Here is a 23,726-nt window from a genome sequence, read left to right as displayed (position 1 = left end):
ATTTAATATTTGTATTTAACAAAATATCCACGCATTTCATTTCGAAAACAACTTGTCTTAAAGTATTTTTACACAAAGGGATCAGCATATATATATAGGGTTTTTTTAATTAAAAAAACCTTTGACTCAGAGGACTTGTATGTTGAAATGACACTCGTGCTCGTGATGTAATTAGCACCAACTTCACACTTTGAAGATGGCAACCGTCCTAGCTGTTTTTGTCAGGTGGTACAACCAAAGACTGTATTTTATTCAAATTAATTCATAATTATTGCATTCTAGTTTTTACTTACAGCATCTGATTTTACTTTTAAAGACGGGTAAAAGTAAATTTAAAAAAAGAACTAATAACAATCTAGTTTTCAGTCATTTGACCTATTATTTGTTAGCCTGGATGCCAGCCGAATTTAGCCCCGCCCACAAAATTTTTTGCTCGGGCAATTCGGTCTGGACTCGCTCCATAGAGGAGGAATTATGCCCGAACAGAAACTGTTTGGACCAATGAAATTGTCAGGGCGGGCTTTAGATGATGATGGACAGATGATCAACAGTAACGTAATCATCCACGTCATCGAAGGCTCTTGGGTTGAATTTGCTCTTATCCTAAACGGAGAACTTGTTCGTATATGCGTTCACCTTCACTATTTCTCTCAGAAACGATGATCGTGTTGGTAAGTACTCTGTGTATCCTTAAATTATTTTATTACTGGCAAAGATCGTTTACACTCATCTTTTTCTTGTAACGTTACTTAATCCAGTGTGCGTGCAGACAGGGCTTCCAAGTGTTTTTGCAATGTCGCGCACAATTGCTACTCAAAACTATAGCCCAAAACTATAACTTTCCGGGGGGTTCTCCGGAAAAAAATGGCGTTTGGTTGGCAAAATATGTTATTTTGGCAAGGTTGCCTGCTAAAATTCGCATTCCTGGGTTTATATAATCACATAATTGGGGTCGCTTCAACCCGCGGACATGGAGAAAAACACGGACTTGGTAACACAGTGCAGTTGAGTTCTGTTGACATTAGACAACTAACGTTACGCGTCGCTCCGTTGCTCTGATTGGTTGTGGGTCTATCCAATTGAGGTCTTTCCTGGCTCGGTTGAAACACGCCCCATAATCAAAGCTCAATGGAGCGGTACCAGACTCATATTCTGACTAGAATTGAGTATGGCCACGCCAGGCTAATTATTTGTTGGATTAAATCAATAATTGACATGGTAGCACAACCTGAAGAATATCAGTTGTGCCACCTGACAACATTAATTACTTTTTCAATTTCAATTTCAATTTCAATTCAACATAAAAATAAACTACAAATACATGTGTTTTAGTCAACAGTCTCTATTGAAGTAAATGGTAAATTGATCAAAAACAGAATAAATCACATGACATCACATTCAGAATGTAGGAACTGGAATAGGCTACAGTGCAAGAGATTGGTCAGATACACTGTAATCGAATGTGATGAATAACAGTAAAGTCATAATGCATTATCATGCTTACCGTTATTACCTCAATTCATAATAAAAGAGCCATGCTTTCCATTGTGCCACCCTGACATTTGAGAATATACAAATTCCCTGCCAAAAGTTTTTCAATTATCTCAACCGCTTTAAAACAACTGATATTTATACATATATTTGTTCATATGAAAGGTTTCAAACATAAAATTAGGCCATAGTATTTTATTTTTAACTCTTATTAAAACATTTGAAATGGCTTTCTTTCTGTGTTCATTTGTGGGGACGGTTGTGCCACCTGACATTTTGTGAGTTTAAAGCTACACTGTGTAACTTTTTTAGTTTATTCTTAACTAAAAACACTTAGTTCTTTCAAAAATATATGTGCTCATTAATGTATATTTACTTCTTTCAAGTAATAAAGTATTCTCGTAAGTTTATAATATGCCATTGAAAATACATACGGGCAAGGGGTTTGAATGCGGGTCGCCCCTCCATCTTGAAAGTACATTAGCCAAAGAGGGACATACCCGTAAATTTAAGCTTCGCCTTTCGCGTTTTAACACTCGATGGCACCGTGTCGAATGTGGACGAGGTCGAACTGGAAGCCATGTTAATCTTGGACTAAATCGGCCACCGTAGGAGTTAAAATGAAATCGGAATTGAGAGGAACAGAAACTAATATTCACTGGATGGTCATATACCTTTTCACCGCTAGATGGGGGAAAATATCACACAGTGTAGCTTTAAGATATATTTATTATTTGAATGTACTGAAAAGGAATTCAAACTAAATAGGATTTATAGAATAAATGAATTTAAAAGGAAATAATGTACTTAGACACAAAAATATGCATGTCATGCCATTGACCCAAAAGTATGGCTAACTCTTGTCTGTTTTCATTTTGCAGGCAGACCAGTTAATCCAAAGGCTGAACTCTATGAGCTAAATGTACAGGAAGTGAAAGGAACTCAAAATGCATTAATGTTTGAGATGCCCAGAGCCAAGTTACTCATAACAACAGTCCAAGTCAATCTGTTTGTGATGACAAAAGGCCACAGACGAGTGCCTCAGGGTTATAATACACATTAATGCTATACGTTCATTGTTTGATATTGTTGGCTAGACAGGCTAATCAAATTTGCAGCTACAAAATTGTAGCTACTTTTGAATTGATTCGAAAAAAGAAAGAAAAGCATGCAATGAGTAATGACATTTATAAACTTGAGAGAATCATTAATCTTTTACGGTGAACAGTTGGGCTTCTTTCAGTTTTCCTCAAATAACATGATTTTTAAGGATACAGAGCAGTGACAAAGACTTTTTTTTAATATGAATGAGCTGAAAATGACAATTAAGCTCAATAATTGGATTCAGCTGAATGATTTCAGCATCAGAATACGGCAGTGTTTTGTCATTTTGTACTGCATCAGTGATGCAAGAGCAATTTCGTCTGTTCATATAACACTATATGAAATGTTTTAACTCTGTTTATGCCATGATATAGATTTTACTGTATGGATGTAAGGCCTGCATGCCTCGGATGTATTTAATTATTGAGTGATGCATTTGCACTGTATGTCTGTAAGCATGTAAACAAAATAAATAACCTGAATATGTGCTTTTTTAATAGTTTTTCTGCTTCAAAACGATCACATGATCATCACTCCAAATCATTTTATATTAATTACATTTATAAGAATTTCAAAGCAACCCCATACAGAAAAGTAGACATGTATTTTCTAGACAATACTTGTTTATCATGGTCTGTTACTTAACTGCCTTGAAAAAGATTTTGGTTTGTCGGGGACAGATTTGAAGTGGTTTCACCGACCGTTCTCAGTTCATTTCTATGCGTGGTTACAGGTCTGTTTTCACTGGAGTTCCCCAGGGCTCAGTCTTGAGCCCTTTACTCTTTACCATTTATCTGTCACCACTTGGTCATTTATTGCGATCACTTGGCCTCCATTATCAATTTTATGCTGATGATTCACAGATTTACACTCAAAATCTGGTGAGCACCCTGATGTTGGTTTTCTGTATTTCTAAGATTAAAAACTAGGATAAGTAATAATTTCTTGTGTCTGAACTTGTTTATGCTCACTGGTTCCCATCATCAAATTTTCAAAGCTGGTTCACCGTCTTTGACTATTGATGGCTCTGTTTTGGCTCGAAATAAAGCGAGGAACCTTGGAGGTTTTTTTATGCAAGTCTTTCATTTGTTTCTTTTGTTCAGAGTACTGTTAAAACATTAAAAAGAATGTACCTCAGAAATATAGAGCTGGAAACTAATTCTGACTTAACACAATTGTGAGTTTATATTACGCAATTCTGACTTTATAACACACAATTGCGAGTTTACATTGCGCAATTCTGACTTTATAACACAGTTGTGAGTTTATATTGTGCAATTCCGACTTTATAACACAATTGTGAGTTTATATCTTGCAATTCTGACTTTATAACACACAATTGTGAGTTTATATCTTGCAATTCTGACTTTATAACACAATTGCAAGTTTATATTACGTAATTCTGACTTTATAACACAATTGCGAGTTTATATTGTACAATTGTGACTTTATAACACACAATTGCGAGTTTATATTGCGTAATTCTGACTTTATAACACAATTGTGAGTTTATATCTTGCAATTCTGACTTTATAACACAATTGCAAGTTTATATTGCGTAATTCTGACTTTATAACACAATTGCGAGTTTATATCTTGCAATTCTGACTTTATAACACAATTGTGAGTTTATATCTTGCAATTCTGACTTTATAACACAATTGCGCGTTTATATTGCGTAATTCTGACTTTATAACACAATTGCGAGTTTATATTGCGTAATTCTGACTTTATAACACAATTGTGAGTTTATATCTTGCAATTCTGACTTTATAACACAATTGCGAGTTTATATTGCGTAATTCTGATTTTATAACACAATTGCGAGTTTATATTGTGCAATTCTGACTTTATAACACTATTGTGAGTTTATATCTTGCAATTCTGACTTTATAACACACAATTGCGAGTTTATATTGCGTAATTCTGACTTTATAACACACAATTGTGAGTTTATATTGCGCAATTCTGACTTTATAACACACAATTGCGAGTTTATATTGCGTAATTCTGACTTTATAACACACAATTGTGAGTTTATATTGCGCAATTCTGACTTTATAACACAATTGTGAGTTTATATCTTGCAATTCTGACTTTATAACACACAATTGCGAGTTTATATTGCATAATTCTGACTTTATAACACAATTGCGAGTTTATATTGTGCAATTCTGACTTTATAACACAATTGTGAGTTTATATCTTGCAATTCTGATTTCATATCACAATTGTGAGTTTATATTTTGCAATTCTGACTTTATAACACAATTGTGAGTTTATATCTTGCAATTCTGACTTTATAACACATTTGTGAGTGTATGTCTTGCAATTCTGACTTTATAACACAATTGTGAGTTTATGTCTTGCAATTCTGACTTTATAACACACAATTACAAGTTTATATTGCGTAATTCTGACTTTATAACATAATTGCAAGTTTATATTGCGCAATTCTGACTTTATAACACAATTGTGAGTTTATATCTTGCAATTCTGACTTTATAACACAATTGTGAGTTTGTCTTGCAATTCTGACTATAACACAATTACAAGTGTATATTGTGTAATTCTGACTTTATAACATAATTGCGAGTTTATATTGCGCAATTCTGACTTTAGAACTCGCAATTGTGAGTTTATATACATTTTTTTTTCTCAGAATTGCAATATGTAAACTCGCAATTGCGAGAAAAAAAGTCAGAATTCTGAGATAAAAAGTCACAGTTACTTTTTTTTCTTTTTTATTCAGTTGCGGAAACAAGCTTCCATCGAAAAGTGTATGTATTGTTGCTCTGTTTTTATAGCAATTTAAGACAAATGACAGACAAGAATGTTTTGAAATCTTGTTTGAAAACATTATTTTTCCAATTCCATTTGGTGTTACAGAAATGACACACTTCACCTTTGAAAGCATGAAAATGTAATATATTATATGTAATTATACGTAATATACCAGCTACATATAAATTCAATTACACTCAGTTTAAATCTCATTAGAGATAGTTTCTTTGGCCGAAAAACTGACTCCTAACCCCTTTTCAAGTAAAATGGATGCCTATAAAGCAATGTTGGATAGTAATATTGACTTTGAGGCAGGCACGTGGTGTCCATCACTGCTGTAAATCACTGTAAGGTGATGAGAACTTCATCATCTCTCCCCTGCCACAGCATCTCTCCATCAAAGTGCACCAGCCCTTGCTTCCGTGCCCGCAGCAGAACTCCCACTAGTTTATCAGAGATGGTGACGTATCTCTCAAACAGCATCCCGAACCGCACAGCCGGCCTGCCTTCGTCTCTGCTCTCTCCGATCTCCTGAATGACCTGGCAGAGCTCAGTGACCTCCCTGCTGATGTGGGAGTGGGCATCTTTTCCTCTCTGCTCTGTTTTAGAGCCCTCTAAAGGCCTGCCGTAGCCCTCTTGTCCTCGCTGGATCTGCGGAGGAATCACCTTGCCGTTGCTGAAAGGATTTTGTTTCTGATACTCACAGTGGTCGTTGGACCATTTCTGCCAGTTCTCTGTCAGACCTTTGACAGACACGGTGCAGGTCTCCGCCCTGTCGTCATTACGCTGCGCAGGTGCTTCATTCGTCTCCATGGTGACCTTTGGCTCAAAGGACAGCTCTAGTTTTCAGCATGCTTCACTGTTGGCACAACACAGGCTACGAGTGAGAAGATTGCATGTCGTACAGGCTTTAAATAACTTAAAGCTTCATGAAGTCTACAAGTAAGACTGACCCAATGTAATCAATACTAGTCTGTGCACTTAAACTCAACTATATCATAAGGATATATTCATTTATAGACTATAAAATAAATACTGATCCCAAAATTTGAGGTAGAACCACAAGTGTACTACTTCTGTACTGTCATTTTGAAATTTAAGAAAAAATGTTCCAGGACACGGTTATTATCATTAACTAAACCTAACACTATCAAAAACATTTGTGTTCATTGAAATAAAATAAAATATAAATATTCGATGAAAAACCTCACTAAACCAAACAAAAATGTGAAATTATGCAACTAACTGGAATTTTAAGATAGTTTTAAGAAGATTTTAAGAAGTTTAAGATAATGCAGATACAATTAGCCTACTAACTGAAAGTAAATAACTAAAATTGAATTAAAACTAAAACTTAAATAAAAATAAAAATGAATTAAACCCAAAAGGTAAAAAAAGACAAAAGCACATAAAAAATATTAAAAATAAAATGAAAATCATTTCAACTTAAATTACATTAAACTGAAACACAAATTTGTAGAATCTTGTATTACTTGTATAAAAGTTGAAAATTGCTTAACTTATTTTGATGCGTTATAGCAATGGAAAAACATATGTTGCCATAATAACTTATTGATCATATAATTTTTTACAGTGCATATTTATACTGAAAATTTAATTATTATATTATAATGATCAAATTATAAAAAAGACTGCAGATATACAGTTAGGCTTGAATTTTATTCCATTAATACTTCAAATTTGGTTTACAATTCTGCAAACTTAAATTCAAATTTAGTTCAAATTGAGAAACTGAATATATTCTCTATTAGAAGTCACACAGCCCTGCAAAAAAAAAAAAAAAACCCGGCACAATATACAATACACATATACAACAATACGAAACTGGCCTTATAGAACACGCAGTAGTCTATGACAGCTTAGTTTAACGATGCTGTCGACTTTACACAGATTTATTTGACACCAAAATATATCCATCACACGTTAATTGTACTATAACAAAACCTTACCGCCCTTGTTTGGCTTCTTGTTTATGGTTGTCATGCTGTAACAGCGATGGAAGTGGATACATTTCAAGTTGTGCAGTGGATACTTTTCTGACCGCTTGTGAGAGTGATTGACGTGTAAACTAACCAATGAGAGCATGAGAATCATGTCACTTTACAAGATGATGAACCAATGACGGGAGATTTTAGCCCCTTAAGAAGTTAATGAGTGTGTTAATAAGATTAAAAGATAGTATCAGGTGACACTAAATCGTTTCCATTTTCTAAAAAGACTATATAAGCGTAGGGGGAAATTATTCGGCTTTCTTTTGAGGAAATAGGCAATTTACTTAATTTTACTCATGAGTATGACTTAGTTAAAACATGCTTTGAAAAATACAAACATCCAATTTTCGCGTAGGCGATTTACGTAGGGGGACGCCAAATAGGAACTGTTGTTACGAGCACAATATACCCATCGGATGATGTTGAATGTTACACACAAACATGGCGCTCCACTCTGGTCGGGCGTGCAGAAAATATTTACTTCATCTGGCACACGATAACGTCGATTTTAGATTACCGGTACAAACTGCAAACCTTCAGTACACTCAGACCGTCGTGTTAAAATGCTTATTTATTGGATTAAACTGTCAGAGTTTATTTTGAACTATAGAGCTCATTATTCATACTATTTTTGCACAGCTCTGTTCAGTATTGTAGAGTTAATTATTTTAATGTGAAGTGTATTTGGTAAACATTCATAAATCACTATTTGAATTATTGATTGCAGGAAATTAAAGCATTGCTGTCTCTAAGGAACCGGCCATTTGATACATCAGAAACATTCATAGAAAAGGTAATGCCAAAGTAGTTTTTTACTTGACATAAGTAACGTTAATTGTCATAAGTTATTTAATTTCTAACAATTATAACTTTCTCCTTACAAGTCTCCCTTTTGGCAACTAAATGGCTTATCTGAAGATGATATACGGAGTGTCATGTCCAGAACGGTTTGTGGCAAGTAGGTTATAATATTTTATTAATTAAATTACACGTCAAATGCTCAGGATGACAAACTATTATACTTATTAATGCATTTACTCGGCGATATTTATTTACCTATTTATTTATTTATTTTAATTTTTACTTCCTACTTTGCATATGATTCCGTGACCCTATGGCCAATCAGGACTCTGCATATATTTGAATGTAGTCAATGATTGGCTTAAGATCAATGTGTGAATATAGCGTGGCTGAAAACAGGTGTTTTCGTCTTTATCATAATAAGGTTTCATTTGTTATTAACATTAGTTAACATGAACTAACAAAGAACATTATTTCTACAGCATTTAATTATGTTAATGCTAATTTCACCATTTACTACATTTTTAAAATCAAAAGTAGTTAGCATTAGTTAAAGGGATAGTTCACTCAAAGACTTCCATAGTCTGGAGAAAAAAAATACTATGGAAGTCAATGGGGTCCATCCACTGTTTGGTTACCGACATTCTTCAAAATATCTTCTTTTGTGTTGAGCAGAAGAAAGAAATTCATACAGGTTTGGAACAACTTTTGAGGGTGAGTTAATTAATTTTCATATTTGGGTGATCTATCCCTTTAAGGCACTGAACCTGCATGAACAAAGAGTTAACACTTATATTCTTTATAACAAAGAGTTATAAATACTGCAAAAAATATAATCCTCATTGTTAGTTTATATTAGCTAATGCATTAACTGACGTTATCATATAAAACCTTATTGTAAAGTGTTACTAAAATGAGCCATGGTAAAAATAAATACAGTGATACAATTATTAAATTGCTGGATTTACGCAAAGTTTAATATTGATTTCAAGGTCTGCTTTTGAACTTTGGGGTCATGGAAGAACACCAGACGAGTTGAAGAAGTCATTGTTGGAGTATCCAGCAGAAAACATGGTTTGTTCACGTTTCTCTTACAGTAAAGTACAATGTGTCTTTGAGATTTACAGAGTATATCTCTGAATAAACTGTCTCTTGTCTCTTGTTATTCACAGGCTCCATATCTACAACAGAATTCAACTTATAAGATCAATGTCTACACGTTCAACAAAACATTAGAGTTTAAGGACAGAATCAACAAGATTGATGTACGTATTTTGCTGTATTTTACATGTTTATAAATTTTAAATACCTGATTCTTTGGCATACAGTCCGTAATTGGTTCAGTTGCGATTTTGAATATCTTAACTAATTGTATTTTTGACACAGGCTCTAGACTTTCTGCCGTTTGAAGGGAAGGTCAATCTAAAGGAAGCAGAACATATTTTCTGTTTGCTGGAGGATTATGGTTCTGATCCTAATGACATCCCAGAGGAGCCTTTCCATTTGTACTTTGGGAGATGGGTGAGCAGCTCTATCCAGATATATAATGGTTCAGGATGTTTCTTCAGTTGTGTGTGCTGGTGTACAGGGCTTCACATTTGTATGGATTTGTAATACGCTTGATTTGTGTCCTAGATACTAAAGCTGAATGATGTCCTTAAAATATAAGGTAACACACTGTATCTCTTAAATGTTAAATAGGTTTTCTCTTCAGATTGCAGATGGTCAGAGAGAATTAATTCGCTCTTACAGTGTGAAGAAGAGACATTTCATTGGGAACACTAGCATGGACGCTGGTCTCTCTTTCATCATGGCCAATCATGCCAGAGTAAAGGCTGATGATTTGGTTTACGATCCTTTTGTTGGAACAGGTGAGGAAATGTTTGTACAGGCTTTGAAGTCTATTATGCTCACCATTCATTTGATCAAAAACACAGTAAAACAGTAATGCTGTTATTAATCATGACTCATTAAAGGGTTAGTTCACCCAAAAATGAAAATTCTGTCATTAATTACTCACCCTAATGTCGTTCCGACACCCATAAGACCTCCGTTCATCTTCGGAACACAAATGAAGATATTTTTGTTGAAAGCTGATGGCTGAGAAAGGCTTCAGATAGGCCTCCATTGGCATTCAGTACATTTACACTCCCAAGACCCATAAAAGGCACTTAAAACGTCGTTACAAAGTCCATCTCACCACAGTGACTCTACAATAATTTTACGAAGCGACGACAATAGTTTTTGTGACATTTGAACACAAAGACATTTGAAGCAGTTTTACTCACCGCCTGCTTCCAACACACGACCGTGAACCTTAATCGCTGGGATTGCTCCATCTTTTAGCATTAGACGAGCTACAAATCTGGAGTTGAACTGTATCTTTATAAACCATCGTCGGCGAAATTCAGGGAACAAACAAACACTTGCACAACTCCGTTGCTGCTCCGGAAAAACATGATTGTCTTGCCATGACAACCAAAAACACACATCTTTGGTGACATTGTTGATTTCGTTAAGTCCTGAGACTGCAGCGCAGCCGGCTTCCCTAAAGCGTTTGCTCTCTCGCTCTAGTCGCGGCCGCGCCCTTTCGGGAGAAGAGCCCGTATGGCCCATACAAGGACATTCCACCCCATCTGACGTCACACATACCCATACTCGGAAAAAACTTTCCGAAACTTATGAGAAACCGGAAGGAGTACTTTTGGCACAGAAATACTCCATCAAACGTCCAACTTTTTTTTTTAAACTTTGTCCATGTTTAGGATGGGAATCCAAGTCTTTAACAGTGTAAAAAGCTCAGTATGCATGAAACAGCATTTCACCCCCCCCCCCCCTTCAACGTAGCATCACTTAAATTCTATATTTACCCAGGCATCATTAATTGAATATTTTTCAGAATACAAAATGTTTTGTTTATTCAGTTATGTTGCTTGTCAATCATAAAGAGCCTACAGCTAATGGACTATCATTTGGTGGAATAATTATTTTATCAATTTAGTTGTATTTAATTATTTATTGACATTGTATTGAAGGTTCTTTGACTTTTTTTTTTTTTTTTTACCCGGAACAATTTGTCCCAGGAACTTTTTTCCCCCCAAACCTGTTGCTGTCTGCATTTCCATCGCGGTCTAAAGTACCGTGAAGATCAGGCAAATTAGTCCGGTGACATAGGACTGCGTGTGACTTTCCAGTTCCTGCTGGATTTCGTCCTCCGCATATAAGCTTAAAGGGGGGGGGGACACTCAGTTTCAGTCAGTCTCATGTCAATCTTGAGTACCTATAGAGTAGCATTGCATCCTGCATATCTCCGAAAAGTCTTTATTTTTATTATAATTATAAAAGGAAGATGCGCTGTTCCGAGTCTTTCCGAAAAAAGCTGTGCGGCTGGGGGCGTATCGTGTGGGCGGAGCTAAAGAATGTCGAGCGCACGCCGCTGTTACTGTGTTGAGTGCGTCTGAAAGCTGCGTCATCCCTAAAAGCGTGAAAAAACTTTATTCAACATAAAAAATGGCTTTTAATCAGATACAGCCATACATCTATGATCCGGAATCAGACCCAGAGGCTGAAGTTGAACAGGAGCAGCAGCAAAAACGACTAGAGCAGGACATCTCTATGTGGTATAAGTTACACTAACTATATAATATGCTTAGCGGCTTGTGTTATTTACACATTTATACTTTAATTATATCGTGTGTGTGTGTTTACGCGTGGTTTGTGTTGACATGATTTGTAGTAATTGGACTGGTTTTGCGCGTCAGGCTAGTGTTTACATAGAAAGACATGGAATAGTAGCGCATTTGAATGAAGAAGCGCGCTTATTTAGTTCAACATATTTCCCCACTCTTTGTGTATTGTTGTTTGGAGTGCTTTTACAATACACAAACATACACATATAGTGGCCAGCTAAACAAATGTACACACTATACATCGCATGCTCCATTGATCAATACGTGATCATGTTTGGGCTACTTGATGGGCATAGGCAAAAACAGACATTTAAAGCAGTCTTACTCACTGCCTGCGGTTCCAACGTTGGGACCTTTATCGTTGGGACCGCTCCATCCTTCAGTATTAGGCGATCTGAAAATCCGGCGTCGAACTGGGCCTTGTTTATAAAACAATCGGCACCGAAATGCAGGGAACAGACATAAATATTTGCGCAACTCAGTTGCTGATCCGGAAAAGCAAATTCCATCCACTTTTGCCTTAACGCGGGGTTATTTGGCTACGAGCCAGCGCTTTGATGGGCGTAGCCTATTTCTCTCTCTCTCTCTCTCTCTCAAGCGGACCCGTGATCGAAAAAAACTTTCCGAAACTTATGACTAACAGGAAGTACTAATTTTGGCAAAGAAATACTCCCATCAAACGTCCACCTTAGCTTTTGAAACTGTGTCCATGTTTAGCATGGGAATCCAAGTCTTTAACTGTGCAAAAAGATCAGTATGCATGAAACAGCATTTCACCCCCCCTTTAATAAAGCCTGAACCTCGTTATCGGTCGTATTTTTTTATCTCAAATAGCAAACAACTCTTACTGCACACACCGCAACAGACTTTTAAAAATGGAGGTTGAAATAAAATGCTGTGTTAACCAATCAGCATGTTCACCGCTCAAGTCCCACCCCTGAAAGTTCCTGAACTTTGAAAAAGTACTCGCGAGCAGATGTAGAATTCTATGTAGAATGTAGATTTCTGATGTAGAAACCCGTCCCTGCGGGTCTTGCAGATTGTTTGTTTGGCATGTTGTTAATCAGAACAGTTTAGACGCTTTATTTTGGGCCAAACTGAAGCAGGTGTTTGTGTCTCGTTCTGAGGGAAATCACATCTGACAGCTTGTCTGGGTGATTGAGGATTTGTGCCATCATATTCTGTTTCTTATTTTAGTCTAACAGGAACCAGGAGCAGATCTCTATATAATATTATGTTATGGCTCACAAGAATTTTTACTTTTTCATCTCAGTTGGCACACTTCTCTTTCTTTTGACTTTGAAAGGACCATTTTCCAGTGTCATTAGTCAAACGAAGGATTGCTGGCTTTCTAAACAGCATGGGGCTGCATTTCTCTCTCTTTCTCAGGGTTTTTTCTGAAGCGAGGCTCACTGTGAGATTGTAGCGTGCCATGATGTTGCCAGGCTTTATCATAAGTCTGTTGTCACCACATGCGCTGAGATCTGCAGGCCAGATGTGCTTATTTAGTTGAAAACTCTCTAGATGGCTGGAAATCCTTATATGCCGCACTTTTAAAGTGCATATATAAAGATCTACAGTCAGATATATTCCAGAGACCACTTGTGTAATTCTCTCTGATCATTGTGTTCTTCTTTTGTTTTCAGGTAGTCTTTTGGTAGCGTGTTCGCACTTTGGGGCTTATGTATGCGGGACAGACATCGATTATAACACTATCCATGGAATTGGTACGTTTTATTAAAGCCATCTCTATTCTTTTCTCCTTCGAGTTTTTCACACGATGTAGGTTTAGTCAGTACGTTTGCTGTGAGTGTGCACCTTTGAGCATTTAAACCTGTTGCAGGAAAAGCCAGCAGGAAGGATCAGAAATGGAGAGGACCTGATGAGAACATCCGAGCAAACCTGCGGCAGTATGGCACTGAGAGTCTCTACGTGGACGTCATGGTGTCTGATGCTTCCAAAACGGTTTGGAGAAAAAACGCACAGTTTGATGCCATTGTTACAGACCGTACGTTCCTAGAAACTAAAGGCCTTTAAAGATGAAGGGTGTCTTTTTTCTTTTTTTTTGTTAAAATACTATGGTCTTATCTGAAAGCTACCATGTTCCAAAGCACCGCTACTACTGTAGCTAAAGCTGGATTTTTGATCGCATGAGAATACTGTTTGTAAACATTGTTCAATTATCACACGCTTCACCATTAAAGTCACATTTGTGTTTTTTTATTTGTTACTATTAACTGTTGTTTTGAAGCCTTAATTGTTTTCCGTTTCCCTTGTGCAGCTCCATATGGTATTCGTGAGTCCACAAGGAGAACAGGATCTAATAAAGATATCATCAAACCTCCTGAGGATTTGTAAGCCTATCACTTTTAACCACCTGCATTTTTAATGGATCCACTTGAAACACTCTTTAGATGCGAGTCATCAAATAAGCTTACTGCCTCACAACTAGCACAACAAATTGTATAAGACTATACAATTACACTACCATTCAAAAGTCAGTGGACTGTAAGGTTATTTATGATCCTTTTTGAGATCCTTATTCTCATTGCTTTTATTTTATTAAAACAAAAAAAATTTGATTGTAATTTATTTCTGAGATGCAAAGCGGTATTTTCAGCGGCCATTACTCCAGTCTTCAGTCACACATGATCCTTCAGAAATCATTCTATGCTTATTTGCTTATATATTTATTGCTATTTCTTATGACTGGATTCTTCGATGAATAGAATGTTTAAAAATAGCATTTATTTTAAATGGAAATCTTTTGTAACATTATATATGTCTTTTAATATCACTTTTGATCAATTTAATTGCCAAAAGAAATTGGTTTTCTTTAACAAATAACAAACAAACCGGTAATTAGAACATTTTGTATGATACTAATTATAATAATATTTAATTATAATACCATTAATTTTATTATCAATTGAAAATGGTCATTGATGTTGAGTTTAATGCAATGCTGGTTCTGTGTATTGGAAACTAGTTCTTATGTTGTTTCAAATGCCTATGATTTTCTATTTGCTATGGAAAACAAAAGGTAATATAGAATGTATTAGTCACCCTTTTTCGTTTATTGCATTTGCATAAGAACTGTATATTTTTCAAAAAGGACACAACAAACCAAATTTTTTATTTACATTTTCTTAAGACTTCATGAGTGATTGGTGACTGAGATGTTACTTTGAGAGAGATGGATCTTTTCAATAAATCAGTTGATTGACTTCACAAAATCTCTGTGAATCCCAGTGAATGATTCGTTCCATTCGTACTCGCATGTCAGTACTCACACAAAAACTCTACACAAATAGTGCACAAATACCATGGACTATAATTACTTTTATGGTGCTTGTTTTCTGTTTGAAGCTTGAAGCCTATTTTCCCAATTTATTGTAATTTCATGAAGAAAAAACAACAACCAGCACATTCAAAAATGTACCTCAATTTTCTGCTTAATGGAAAAAACTAATTTGGAACAACTTGAGGGCGAGTAAATAACTTCCCTTTTTTTTTGGGTGAACTATCCTTTTGAGTTTCTTCTATTGATTATATTTTCTTGTGTTTTATATCCCAATGCAGCTCTGGAGACAGTCACGTCGCTGTTTCAATGGCTTATCATCTGAGTGATATCTTTGCCGACCTCTTGAATTTTGCAGCCCACCACTTGGTTTTAGGTGGACGTCTCGTCTACTGGCTACCAATCTACAGACCAGAGTAAGTAAATCTAATCTGAATGAATGGTCACATTAACTGTCTATATTCAGTACACATTCCTCCAGCCTATGTGTGCTGAATCGGTCACTAGGGGGCTATCTTGTACCTTCTAATGTCTATAGGTATGATCTCAAAGTATATCAGTAGCTCAAGCCCCTTGTTTCAGTGGAGGGTGTTAAACCTGCTCAGGCTTGTTGACCTGCGGTCAGCCCAGCAGTGGAGCAGGTGTGAAGCCGTGGGGTATTTTCCACTGACCACAAACAGCAGTGTCCACAGATCATGCTATCCACTGATTACAGGGCCCAGGAAGAGTAGTGACTCATAGGAGGGACCCACTGCTTGTGATCTACAACTTTACCTCACCTCCATCTCACTTGTAGACAGATTTTACATCATGTAGTTACGGGATTCACTCCCTCAGGATTGCTGATGCCAACAATCATGAATTTAGCTTGTGTCATCTGTACACTTGTTTGATTCACACTGCCATTCAAAAATTGAGTCAGTAATTTTTTTTAAATACATTTTTTATTCAGCAAGGACATGTTAAATTGATCACAAGTGACAGTAAGGACATTTATAAGAGTTCTATTTCAAATAAATGCTGTTCTTGATCTTTCTATTCATCAAAGAATTCTGGAAAAAAAAACAGTTTCCACAAAATGTTAAGCAGCACAACTGTTTTCAACAATGATAATAATAAAATATGTTTCTTGAGCACCAAATCAGCATATTAGAATGATTTCTGATCATGTGACACTGAAGAAAGGAGTAATGCTGAAAATTCAGCTTTGCCATCAAAGAAAAAAATAGAAAAGTTCTTTTAATTTGTAAAAAATATTTCACAATAGTACTGTATTTTTTTTAAATAAAATAAATACATCCTTGGTGAGCACGAGACTTCTTTCAAAAAAAAATAAAAAATAAAAAACACCTTCCTGACCCCTCAAAACTAGAGTCTCAGAACCAAATTTGAACTGAACTCTAGCCCGTCTGGCCGACAGGTCAGAGGACGATAAAATGACAGCTGATCTGAATATGTTCGAGTTTGCTGACAGACAGAAAGAATTTAACTGTGAACATCCACCACAAGGAGGCGGTGGCGTCAGGAAGGATCTTCAGAGCAGGCGTTAGTATAGCAACACTTATGTTTATAAACTTTGGTGTCAGAGGAGCGGATGACTGCCGCTGGAATCTGGGGCTTCAATGTTGATTACCCTTGTAACAGTTAGAAGTGGAAACAGCCCTCAGTATCCGATTCATCCTCTGGAGAAAGTTCACAATCAGGCCCTGATCACCAGATGAAAACACATCTGTCATTGTAAATGGCGAGATTTCCAGATTTCTTGTGACGCAACAGTTCAGTCGTAACAAACAAAATTAAAGGAGGGATGATAGAGTAGCATATCCCAACGTATTTTGAATGGGGTCCACAGTGACGGTGAAAGCGAGTCTTTTAATTCGATTGACACATCTTTGACCTTTACTTAAATTGTTTTGTTACCACTGCATATTGTTGCAAACAGAAAAATAATCTCTTTTACAGGACATGGACGTCATGAAGTGAAGGCAGAGATGAGTGTAATCCACATGGGACATTAGTCAGTCATTAGTACCCCATAATTTACTAGTCTGCTCTGACTCATTGCCCTATATTCAGAAATGTGATTCTGTCAGGTGATTTTCTGTGGATGGAGTTCTCCAGAGGGCCCTTTCCTGGAAATCTGACATTTGTTAGACATTTCTCCAAGGTGACAGGAGTAGCTCCATGTAAACAGTACGCTGGAGAATATGTATGCTTCGTATGCCTCCCTGTTTTGCTTTGTCAGGTCCGTTGAAAAGAGGGCACATAATTTATGATTTGTTTGAAACGGAGCTAACTGCGTGTGCGCAATGGTTCGTGGATGAGTGGCTTTGTGTGGATGAGGTTCAGCTACAGCTAGCAGCCCTCGAAACGATTTTTTCATTGATTTCAGGCACAAGTCGTATTTACGTAATCGTCTGAAAAATGAAGGGAGTCGGTGCGTGCGAAGCCGTCTGTCAGCGCGTGAATGTTAACAGCCTACCAGCTCAACTCCCTGCTGAGTTAATGTCCCTACTAACTGTCTTCACAGCCGCTCGGAACAATGAATAGTTTGGATGTTCTCAGTATTTCTCGTAGTTGCGGCATAGCTCCAGATTGTGATAAAAATGGTCAGAAATGCTAGCCTGACGTCGTCATACTCAATTCTAGTCAGAATATGAGTCTGATACTGCTCAATTGGGCTGTGATTATGAGGCGTGTTTCAACCGAATCAGGAAAGAAAATGCCTCTGCACTCAATTGGATAGACTTACAACCAGTCAGAGCAACGGAGCGACGCATAGTTGTCAACAGAACTCAATTGCACGCACGCTGGAAGAAGTAGGGAGATTATGAGTGTAAACGATCTTTGCCGGTGTTGTAAAAAAGAATTGATACACGGAGTACTTACCAACATGATCATCATTTTTGAGAGAAATAGTAAAGGTGAATGCATACGAACAAGTTCTCCGTTTAGGATTAGAACGAATTCAACACAGGCGCTCTTTGGTGACGTGCATGTGTTGACCATCGTATAAAGCCCGCCCTGACAATTTGATTGGTCCGAACAGCTCTGGTTCAAGCATAGTTGCTCCACAACGGTTCAAGTCCAGACTGAACTTCCCGACCTCAAATGTTGTGGGCGGGACTAAGTTCGGCTGGCATCCAGGCTACAGAAATGCAACAAAAAATGTCTCTCTTTTTTTTTTGTGACAAATGTCTAGTCGTCAATTGCGATTTATGTTTCGTCAGTTATTATTTCTTTAAATTTACCTTGATATTGCACACCGGTTTTTCTTACACATCATTTCAACATGCGTTTACCCATAAACAAACAATGTACACAAATGTAAAAATCACATCCATTATCAATAAAATCCCCCCACACTCATCACTGGGACCTTCTCAGTTGATCAGTTTTTACGAAATAATAGAAAAAAAAACTGCCATCTTAAATCTCCAACCCGAAGGTTAAAGATATGATTTTTATGTCTTTACAAAGACATCGGGTTTAGTAGATTTGTTGTAAACCAATTAGAGGGACACCAAATAATTTACTAAAAGTTGTTCCACTGTGACATTTCCAAACCAGCAAGTGATGCAAAACACTTTCAATGAAAGAATTTTAAAAACAATTTTTGTATTGAGACACTTGTCTTAAATGACACCAACTTCCTGAGAAAATAGTCATCCATAAGCATTTTGGACACTGCTTTGAATTTGCTTTGTTTTAATCGAACCAAACATGCCAAGTGTGATTCAAACCAACCCGGTTGCAATCGCTCTCTTATTGCGGTTCATTTGAATACGTGTAAACGCTGCCATCCGAACCCTGGTGAGCACCAAACAAGCAGACCAAGATCTCTGAAAAGATGGGTCTCGACCCACTTCCAAACGATCTGTGGTGCGGTTCGAATGAAATATGAACGTGATACGGATGGACCAAAGACATGTAAATTAACCAAAAATGAGACATGATGTCACAAGATGCAACCCTAAAAAGGATCGAATGCTCAAGCATACCTGTTTTTTCTGCCCATCATAGTTCGGTACAGGCATCAGACCGTGTCTCCTCATAGCAGATCTTGGTTTGTGTGTGCAATGGAGGGATTCCTGCTGCTGTTTTGACTCTTTTAATAAATAAAAGCTGACCAATCAGGTTGTGAACATATCCCTATGCCTTTAGGTTCAGTATCTTTAGGTTTGGTATTAAAATGAAACTGTGAATGCTAAGCTGACCAGGAGTAAAGTTTTTTTTTTGTTTTGTTTTTTGGTCCAGACCAAGTAAACCGAACTACAAGTGGGAACACAGCCCAAGTTAGTTTTTCGTTCTGAACCAGTACCGAGTTCACAGCTGACTCCGGGAACCGTTATTGTGATATAACCAACTTTAGGTTCGAGACACTTGCTTTATTTACAGATTGGTTGTTTATATGACCACGTGCAAATAAATAGCCTATACATATTTTGTTACACAATTTTGTTAATTAAAGTTAAATTGTAGTAATAAACGATAAAAACTGTTCTTTGAATTGTGTATTCTTGACTAGCTTCATGTTAATTTAAGTCACTTGCAAGTACAAATACAAAAGTGCAGACCTATAAAAGTGAATGTCTGTAACCCATCAAATGTGGTTGCAATTTTGTCGTTACATTTATTACATTGTTGTTTTTTCCATAATGAACACAAAGGCAGATATAGTATTTGCTACAGCAAGATGTCAAATGTTGCCCTTGATGATTAGCTAGAGCTTTATGTAGCGTTGAATGCAATGTAAAGGGGGTCGCACACCGGATAAAAACGTCTGCCAAATACATTTATGCATTGCTTCTTTTCATTTTGGTAACCTTCAATGTTGTTTGGCTTCCAAAGTGAGTAGGGAATAAGTGGCAGGGAATCTGAAAAATGTCAGCCACTCGTTTAATTGATCACCCCTTTTCCATTGCTATGAGTAGTGAGCAGTGGCGCAATTTCGACAACAACAGTGGATAGTTGTGACATCCCCTACCACTTCCAAGGTGTTTCATTTGATAAGTGGGCAGCTGGCTAATCCAAAATTGTACTGTGGTCTGCAGGTACTGTGAGGAGATGGTGCCTCTTCACCCTTGTTTGACTCTCATCAGCAACTGCGAACAAACTCTGTCCAGCCACACGTCACGAAGACTCATCGCCATGGAGAAGACCAAGGAGCCTGAGGTATGTGAGGCTTTTTTGGGTGGAAAGGAGACCCCTTGCTCTTAAGATGAGCTTGATTTATGCAAACTGTCAGTGTGTGTTCCTGAATATCTTAAATACGGTTACGTCTGTTATGTCGCCGCATTGAATGCTCTGAAAATAATCTGCCATCTGGCTGTGGTTGACTCGCTGTTTTTAAGCTGCTTTAATGACTTAATCACACATTGTATGGAAAATAATCTTTGGATCTGACAGTCACTTCACTTCAAAACCACAAATTGTTCCCATAAAAACTTTCCTGAAACACACTCACGAATATCTACGCAGACGGACATGTCTTCTCTGACTTGTTCTCCAAACCTGGAACAAATGTTACCTACAGATGTCATGTCCTTGTCTTCCACCTGAACTTGCTTCAAAACCCAAAGACAAAAAAAAACGACTATCAAATGAGTCTCTTCTGTGAAAAACTGGCCCATTTCCCAAAGCTCAAGTATGCGATCTTGGCATCGGATACCTCAATACGATTATGGAGATCTCTGCCAAACTTCTCCTCATGTCCAGCAGTAGCTGAAAAAACATCTGAATAGTGTCCGCTGCTTGTTGTTTATGGATGTTTGTTTATCCTAATGTCCTTGGTCGGCTGTGTTAGACCGTTCTACAATGCTCTTGCCCAATGCTGGGTTCTGTTGCTGTTGCTTGAGAACAGAAGGAACATGTCTTGTTGCGTTATGGGATAAATATTACCCAGTGAAGCTTATTTTTAGAACAGAACGCAGGACTTTCAGGAGCTTATCAGATCTAGCATTAGTCTAGTGCTGTCAAACAACTGAGTCCAGATGAGGCCCTGTTTTTGCCTTTTGTCCTTCTCTTTCTTTCTGTTTCCATCTCTTGCTCTGTTGTTTCTCTTTACAGTTTGCCTTTTGGCACACTGAATCTGTGTCCTCATCTCCCCTTGTAAAGTATCTACACCAAAGATCTGTTTGTCTTCCCGGTTAAATCTCTCAAAGAAATGTCCAAGTCATGCTAACAAACTAAAATCAAAAGCACAAATTACTAAATAAAATTATATTTTATAATTGACAATTGTTCAGTTGAATATGTCAGTCTTCAGTGTCACATGATCCTTCAGAAATCATTTTAATATGCTGATTTGCTGCTCAAGAGACATTTCTTATTATTATCCATGTTGAAAACAGTTGTGCTGGTTAATATTTTTTTTTTTAATTTTTTCGGATTATTTGATGAATAGAAAGTTCAAAAGAATAGAAATGTTTTGTAACAATGTAAAAGCCTTTACTTCACATTAGATCAATTGAATGCATCATTGCTGAATAATAGGATAATTTCTTTAAAAATCTACTTGGTTTATATATTTCCATTTCAGTCAGAAGAGATTATTGTTCATGTTACAGACTACTAAGAATTTCGAGAGATGGGGATACGTTTCTTTGTTTTATTGTCTTAAAAATAGGCAATTTTTTGGAGTGACTTAGAGAATCTCTTGCAAACAGTCACGAAATGTCCGTGCTTTTTATCTTCATTTGTTCATCCTGGACTTCTGATTGACATGACAGCCCACTTAGGCCGCTACAGACACTAGGGTCTGTTCCTGTGGCTTGTGTGGTCTGTGTTGCAAGTAAGTTGTGTTGTAAACTAAGGGCCCGGCGCGTGTGACCTGAACTGAGTCCTTGCTGACTGGCAGAAGGGAGTGTGTTGTAGAAGGTGCCGTTGATGGTTTGCAGGCCCAGATCTGGAGTCATCACAGTCTTTCTGCCACCTCGTTAGCCTGCGGCGCAGTGTGCTTCCCTCCTGCCTTCCTCCAGCAGGTTCTGCTTAAGATCCTGGCCTCGACTCTGAGCAGGAAAATCTGAGGAACTTAACACTCTGCTGTCTGTCATTAGGCACTTGACTGTGAGCTTGTGAAGGGAAAACTTAAAAGTGTGCTGTACTCAGCCAAACATTTATGCACGTTTCTGCACGTCATTTTTAGTTTTGACTGTACCTGTCAAAAGTTTGGAAACATTACAACGTTTATGTTTTCGGAAGAAGTCTCTTATACACTCACAAAGGCTGCATTTATTTAATCAATAATACAGTAAAAACAGTAACATTATTAAAATAACTGTTTTCTGCGGTCTAATCAGATTCAATGATCTATGCTAAGCTATGCTAAAAGTGCTGCTGCCAGAACCAAAGACCGGCTGAATAGATTCTAAAAACAGTAAAACTCAAAGTTGGAAAATTAGCCTATTTTCATAAAATAGTGGTGTGTTTAAATGTCTGCATTAACTTATTCTACATCCCTTAATTCTACTCAATACCGAAACTTAAATGCTACAAAAATTATCTTACTAACTTTTAAATTTGGAGTAGTAAATTAGGAGTTTGAGGCAAAAGGTTAATAGTTAATAGTGAATGTGTTCCCCTTACTAAAGTGTTACCAAAAATGAAAATGAAATTGTTTTTTTTTTGCACTATTTCAACTCCCCACCATTGAAGAACTACTTGAATGCTGCACTTTCTGTCTGATGTTCTTTGTTTAAACCGTTTAAAATGCTTTCTTGCAGGATTCGGACAAACTAGCAGACCTTGCTGACCCTCGCTTCACCCCATACCATGGTCACAACTCTTTCCGAGAGAAATACTTCAGTGGTCTTACTAAGAAGAACGGAAGGGACAGCAAAGCGACCCCAAGAAATGACGATTAAAAAAAAGTTTTTAAGTTGTATTTTTGTTTTGATACTTTTTAATATTCTTTTTATAACTGAATTGTCACATGTAAATATGTTTCAATAAAATAAAAATCAAAACTTGTTTTACGTTTACTCCACTTCTTTTTATCTTTCTCCTCTTTAAAGCGAGCCCTACAAACGCGATTGAATTTACTGCAGCATTAGCAATATGTGTTGAAGATAAATTGGCGACAGGGATTAGCGTAATACCGGTTTCTCCGAGTGCTTGCGAAGTGGGAAGATGTAGGGGTGTAATGCAATGTGCCTACTGGACATTTGCAGAGGAAGATGGAGCGCTGGGCCTGCTATCTAAACTCCCTTAAGAGTTTATACCAGGTCAGGTTGACATCTTACTAATGAATCTGCCTTCGACTCAAACTCACCTCAAAGAGAGCCGTCTAGTTCAACATAAATAAGATCTCCTATGAAAATAAGGAGAGATCTTAGGCAGAGATTTAACATGTGGTGTCATAAACTGGAAGATGCATGTGTTTTTATTAGGATAGAGCTGCTAACTGTTGTTGCAGTCTTCATTTTGCATTACTAAACCCTGAGTCTGATCCCAAACATTATAAAACGGTGATATTGTGTTCTGGCACAATTCCTATTTCTGGTTTCTCTATCCTTTTTCTCATTCAGGCATTCTTTAAGAGTA

The 23,726-nt window shown here is 37.0% G+C and overlaps 2 protein-coding genes across 3 annotated transcripts in view; one reads left to right on the top strand and one right to left on the bottom strand.

Annotated features, from left to right (window-relative positions):
- Positions 1-23,153, top strand: part of LOC307139153 (tRNA (guanine(10)-N(2))-methyltransferase homolog) — a 28,672-nt gene extending 5,519 nt beyond the window's left edge. For both annotated transcript variants that reach the window (XM_079838033.1, XM_079838034.1), the window contains 12 exons: positions 8,119-8,184; positions 8,276-8,349; positions 9,185-9,266; positions 9,365-9,457; positions 9,579-9,713; positions 9,907-10,063; positions 13,528-13,608; positions 13,725-13,889; positions 14,163-14,235; positions 15,464-15,598; positions 20,237-20,357; positions 22,907-23,153. In XM_079838033.1, coding sequence (XP_079694159.1) covers positions 8,119-8,184; positions 8,276-8,349; positions 9,185-9,266; positions 9,365-9,457; positions 9,579-9,713; positions 9,907-10,063; positions 13,528-13,608; positions 13,725-13,889; positions 14,163-14,235; positions 15,464-15,598; positions 20,237-20,357; positions 22,907-23,047 — 1,323 coding nt within the window. In that variant the 3' untranslated portion in view covers positions 23,048-23,153. The remainder of the gene's footprint in view (positions 1-8,118; positions 8,185-8,275; positions 8,350-9,184; positions 9,267-9,364; positions 9,458-9,578; positions 9,714-9,906; positions 10,064-13,527; positions 13,609-13,724; positions 13,890-14,162; positions 14,236-15,463; positions 15,599-20,236; positions 20,358-22,906) is intronic.
- Positions 2,205-7,454, bottom strand: LOC307139154 (actin-binding Rho-activating protein). Its single transcript, XM_079838035.1, has 2 exons — positions 7,350-7,454; positions 2,205-6,238 (listed from the first exon to the last, which is right to left on the bottom strand). The coding sequence occupies exon 2, from the start codon at positions 6,190-6,192 to the stop codon at positions 5,722-5,724; it is 471 nt and encodes a 156-aa protein (XP_079694161.1). The 5' UTR covers positions 6,193-6,238; positions 7,350-7,454; the 3' UTR covers positions 2,205-5,721.
- Positions 23,154-23,726: the final 573 nt, after the last annotated feature.

This window comes from Gobio gobio (genome assembly GCF_949357685.1).
Source record: "Gobio gobio genome assembly, chromosome: 15".
In the NCBI taxonomy this organism is placed as follows: Eukaryota; Metazoa; Chordata; class Actinopteri; order Cypriniformes; family Gobionidae; genus Gobio; species Gobio gobio.
The sequence above is the reverse complement of the archived record's forward strand: the minus strand, read 5'-3'. Positions and strand labels throughout refer to the sequence as shown.